Here is a 6,000-nt window from a genome sequence, read left to right on the forward strand (position 1 = left end):
TGTCCTTCCGATTAGGTGATGCTCTGCTGTCACCAGACTGCAGTCTGGGGGTTTGCCATGGTAAATTTAGACATTGTCTAAAGTGAAACATTGTCATCTTCGATTAAGGACTGTGGGAGTCCTTTGTAATTTATTATCTTAATGTACAGTAAATGTTGAGCTGTTGGTGTGTTCATGCACATCTTCTCAAACTGTAATATTGGAAGTAGGTTTAAAGGTTGCCTGCAGGGAGGCAGCTGTTGACCAGAGAGGTTAAGTCATTCTATCTAGGTCACACCCCTCTTTAAGTGGCAGAATGGACTTCTGTCTTGGTCCTGTACAGTAGTGTACAGCCATGTCTCTCAGTGCACTAAAGGAATATTATTTGCATGTTAAGTAGAATCTTGTAAATGATTTTGAGATGCTTGAGACTTTTTCTCATGGAGTGAATTGGATATGAACAGTGATCACACATGTCATTTTTGAGCAGCTGTGAAAGAAGGAAGAACACAATTATGCCACGTGCTTAATCTGTTACATCTGGTTGCTGGAAAATTTTTAAAAATTCCCCTGATTGTTAAAAAAGGAAATTTCTCCCCCTTTGGACCAGTTCTGTCAAAACTCCTTCAAACCATGAATTTTGACTGCTGGGTGCTGGCACTCAGTTGAGCCGCCTGGTATGGTGTACCCAGAGAAGAGTTTTATACAAAATGCCCTTTGAAGGCTGTGGTTGCCCTAGCACTATATACATTTTTTTATTTTGGATAGGAAACCAAGCTGTTGTGATTTTTATGGTGGAATTATTTTATTTTAGTCCTTGACTGTCCCCATGACCAGCTCATCAGAGCAGCTGAGTCTTTGCTATGAGACATAGCCTTCATCAAATAAGCCTCATGAAGCTTTTCTTCATTTTATTTGTTCTAGATTGGGAAACACTTTATTAAATTCCTTACCTTAGTCCTCCTTCACCAAGATTTCAAGCCCAGCTATTTCATTTTACTTTCAGTCTAACTGCGTACTTGGGCTTTATCCATGAACCATTTTGTTTGGTCATTTAGCACTTTTATTTTACCCGAAAGATAGACGTCATCTTTGCAGCCTCATTGCCGTAGGAACTGAACAGAGGATTTTCTTGGAGGGCGCCTGCATTGAGTAATCTCTGAGCAATTGCCTCTGGTTTTGACAGCAACCCTTAGCTTTGTGACAAGAAATCGCTAGTGATTTGGATGCTTCTGCAGGATTTGAAGGAGGCAGTCTTAAAACATCCAATTGAAAGTCATCTTCTTAGTCTTTTGTTTAAAAGTATATATTATTAAATCCTTTGAATTCATTATAGTACTTTTATTACTTACCTTCGTCTGATACTTGGGCCGAAAAAGTTTAGCATAATGAGCTTCTCAGAGAGTGGCTATTGAGTAATGAAGAGTGAATTTCTTTGGCTCTAATTATTCAAGTGATTTCATAATAAGCAGAAGAACTATTGTATTTTTTCATGTAGAATATCTGGCAGTGTCACCTCCACCTGCCTACAGAGAACACTGAATTAATGATTCCTTTAAAGTAACATCCGTGTCTTCTCTGCCAGGTCACTTCAGGTGGAACATTCATTGGCATCGGCCGGAAGACCCCAGATTGCCAAGGAAACACCAAGTATTTCCGCTGTAAATTCTGCAATTTCACTTACATGGGCAACTCATCAACAGAACTAGAACAACATTTTCTTCAGACTCACCCGAACAAAATAAAAGCTTCTCTCCCCTCCTCTGAGGGTACAAAACCTTCAGAGAAAAACTCTAACAAATCCAACCCAGCAGTCCGGTCTAGTGATGCTGGAGACCTGGGCAAATGGCAGGACAAGATCACAGTCAAGGCAGTAGATGACACACCCGTTGGTTACTCAGTGCCCATCAAGCCCCTTGACTCGAGACAAAATGGTACAGAGGCCACCAGTTACTACTGGTGTAAGTTTTGTAGCTTCAGCTGTGAGTCCTCGAGCTCACTGAAGTTGCTGGAACATTACGGGAAGCAGCATGGTGGAGCGCAGTCAGGCGGCCTTAATCCAGAACTGAATGATAAGCTTTCCAGGGGCTCTGTCATTAATCAGAATGATCTAGCTAAAAGCGCAGAAGGGGAGCCAATGACCAAGGCAGACAAGGGCTCTGGTGGGGTGAAGAAGAAGGACTTCTCCAGCAAGGGAGCAGAGGATAACATGGTCACGAGCTACAACTGTCAGTTCTGTGACTTTCGATATTCCAAGAGCCATGGCCCCGATGTCATTGTGGTGGGGCCACTTCTTCGCCATTATCAACAGCTCCATAACATTCATAAGTGTACCATTAAACACTGTCCATTCTGTCCCAGAGGCCTTTGCAGCCCAGAAAAGCACCTTGGCGAAATTACTTATCCATTCGCTTGTAGAAAAAGCAATTGTTCCCACTGTGCGCTCTTGCTTTTGCACTTGTCTCCTGGGGCGGCCGGAAGCTCGCGAGTCAAGCACCAGTGCCACCAGTGCTCGTTCTCCACCCCCGACGTGGATGTGCTCCTCTTTCATTATGAGAGCGCGCACGAGTCCCAGGCATCGGATGTCAAGCAAGAAGGCAGTCACCTGCAAGGACCAGATGGGCAGCCGGCTGTCAAGGAAAGCAAAGAACACTCATGTACCAAATGTGATTTCATCACCCAGGTGGAAGAAGAGATTTCCCGACACTACAGGTAAGCCATGGGTTGGGGGGACGACATAGTCAGGAGAAAATGATAGAAATTATCCAGAGGGCTGACCCAAGAATTGTAGGGAATGATTGTGGTGACCGGGGGAAGTCATAGAACAAGACTGTGTTCTATAAAATCATAGAAACTGAAGATTTCATATTGCTAGACATGATAACCCTAGATTTTAATTGGGTCACTTATTTCAGACTGTTTAGACTTATGTTTCATACCTGTTTTATACCAGCTACTGAATATATTTTAAAATTCACAATGATGCTGATAACGCTGATGGGTTTACCACAATTTGTTTCTTTGCCCTTGCTAAGTGTGACCCCGTATCCCATGATTTTTCATGGAGCAGCTTCCAAATGAAAGATGCCACCATAATACTTTCTATTCTCTGTTCCAGCTGGGAAACAATTCACTTGAGAACATATTGCTTATTTTGCTTTTCAAATGAAATCAGACATTCTTCTAGCTTAAAAAAAATTAAGCGACATACTTGTTTTGCATACAGACGGTAGTCTGAAGGTGAGAATTGGGTTTCTCTACACTCTGAATGAGTAAAGCTGCTTAAGTGTTTCGGATTCTTAAATAGATGTAGGGTGTATTAATGTTTCCCTTCTCCCTTCATGCTGTTCTCATTGTAGACAGTAACTTTTCCAATTAATCTTTCATGCTTTCTAGAGATGACTTAGAATTCATGTCTTTATTTATGTATTCATTCCTTAACTTACTCCAAAAATATGCATATTGCCAAGGCATTGATTATAAAAAGGAAAAGAAGATAAACATAGATGGTGCCCTTATGGAACTTATGGTTTAGTAGGGAAGATCTTAGCAGCTCATTGTAAGAGTTAAGAGTTTCAGAAAAGATGGAAGTGGAGACCACTGTGCATTTGGATATAGTGACAATATAGCCCAATATGGTAAAGGAGGAAATGTCTCCTCTAGGAAGGGGCATTTAAACTGAGACTGGGTTATAAGTAGGAATTAGTTCCACAAAATCTTTGTAGTATAGTGCATTCAGATACTACTTCCCAAGTATTGGGTATTTTCTTGTTATTGCACTTCTAAGCATCAAAGTAAAGAGCTTTATTTACTATTTTCAAGAGCTTTTCCATATGCAGATTCAATATCCTAGTTAAAAAATCTAGTTATTTAAATGTTCACATCCCAAGATTTTGAATAGTTCCTCTCATTCTTTTCGGAGAAGGCAATGGCAACCCACTCCAGTATGCTTGCCTGGAAAGTCCCATGGACAGAGGAGCCTGGTAGGCTACAGTCCATGGGGTCGCTGGGAGTCGGACACGACTGAGCGACTTCATTTTCATTTTTTACTTTCATGCATTGGAGAAGGAAATGGAAACCCACTCCAGTGTTCTTGTCTCATTCTTTTATAAGTTCTGTGTTCGTACTGGTGTATGTATGTTTTCTCAGTCACCAGTAATGAAGCAGTTTATGTCCAACAATAGGCTAATAATGTTAGATGTTAATTTGAAGGGCATCCTAATGTTCACAGTGAATCTAAATGTTCAGAAAACACTTCCTTGAGATTTACACTGTTTAATTTATAAGGTCAGCCCTGGGAAAGACACAGTCCTGCAATCAAATATGTGTTCACACTTGCAGTGAGTGTTTCTGGCTCTTTTGATGTTAGCTGCATGCTAATTTATTTCTGGGGCAGGCAGATGTTAGCTTTCTTCCCAGCCCTGTTAGTATACATACTGTGCATATACATTGCTTAAGCGATACAAAAATTAGATAACTCATTGTTTTTTTTTTTTTTTGAAGGAGGAGGCTTTTTTAAATCATGAAGATATTAGCTAATATACACACAAACACACACCCCGATATATGTAGATACCTGATTCCTTGAATGAGTGACATTTTTTGAGGAAGGTGAGGCCACTGCTTGAAAACTTGGCTGAAAAAATAGAGATTCCATGTTTTGGTTAAACAGATAAAAATCTCCTAAGAAATAAAATATGAATAAAAATATTATTGAATAATCTGGGTTTAGTTAATATTCAGTAATGAAAGTGAGCTCCAGAGACTAGTCTCTGTTTTGTTACTGTTGTCTCTGCACGATTTAGCATAGTGCCCAGCGGAGTGATGGGTACTCACTGAGTATTTAAATAGAGGAAATCCCAGTGAGATTTTGCCTTCACAGTAGTTATGAATAAGTAAAAATCTCCATAGTGAGTTTTAGTTTAATCTTTGATTATTGAATGGTCTTGGAACTCTTCTGAGGACTCACAAAATGATACTATATTTTGAATGTAAATCAACCTCTCAGCATTTTATTAGATTAAAACTAAATTAGCACCCCTTGTCTCTAAAACATTATGATACTCTTGCACTTATTTTTAAAACCTAATGTAGTTTGTGTGGTCCTAGGTACTTTAGGGTGCTGAGTAGTTTATCTCTAATCAGAGTTCTTATAGAAATATTCTAAACTTGGAAACTTAAGTTTCAGGAGTCACAGCTCAGTAAGAAGTATAAAGAGAGAAAAAACAAACAAAGAGAAGTATAAAGAAACTCTACTGAAAGTTGAACATTGGAGGCTCCAGGGATATAAAAGGAAGTAATCTCATGAATGTTGAAAACATTATTTGCTATCAAAGCAATTTCCCAAAATGCCAATTTTGAAGATACTATAAGAGGAGACAAGTTTACTACATCATGACAGTTTCTAGTTAAATTTTTATTTATTCATATTATTCATGTTGGGAAACTTTTACCATAATTCTGTTATTACTGTGGAATATTCTAGACTTTTGAGTGCTTTATATACAAGACTTACAATGTAATAAAAAGATAGCATAAATGGGAAGCTATACAATGTGTAAAATGATGTAGCTATGAAATAACTATAGCTGAGAAGCAAGAGAGTTGATTTAAAGCTATCAGAGAAAAACCTCAGTGAGGATTTCATCCCACGGGCCTTTTCCTGAAGAACCAGGTTTAACCTGAGTTGAACTTCCAACATTATCCAGTTAGTAAGTGAAATTTGACCAATTCGCCTTTCTTTATGTTTTATATTTACTTATGATAGCCCATACTTCACATCATGACAAAGTTGTTATGTTCCATCCTTTGAATTTGTTTCTCATACTTCATTTCTTTTATTATATATTATTTTATTAACCAGCCTGCCCATTCTCTAACTGACTTATTTTCTTCTTCAGAATTTTCAGTGTTATAATTTAATGCTTTTGGTGTTATAGGAGGAATATATCCTTACAAAACAACTATACCAGATAAAACATACTTCTTAGTGACATGTTAGACTTCCATGAATTAGGAGAA

At 38.7% G+C, this 6,000-nt stretch overlaps 1 protein-coding gene across 2 annotated transcripts in view; it reads left to right on the plus strand.

The window, feature by feature from the left end:
• The window catches only part of LOC120878896 (zinc finger transcription factor Trps1), a 275,377-nt gene that overhangs the window by 63,266 nt on the left and 206,111 nt on the right, over window positions 1–6,000 (plus strand). For both annotated transcript variants that reach the window (XM_040261806.1, XM_040261807.1), the window contains one exon: window positions 1,565–2,691. In XM_040261806.1, coding sequence (XP_040117740.1) covers window positions 1,565–2,691 — 1,127 coding nt within the window. The remainder of the gene's footprint in view (window positions 1–1,564; window positions 2,692–6,000) is intronic.

Source organism: Oryx dammah, unplaced genomic scaffold (assembly GCF_014754425.2).
Source record: "Oryx dammah isolate SB20612 unplaced genomic scaffold, SCBI_Odam_1.1 HiC_scaffold_19, whole genome shotgun sequence".
Classification (NCBI taxonomy): Eukaryota; Metazoa; Chordata; class Mammalia; order Artiodactyla; family Bovidae; genus Oryx; species Oryx dammah.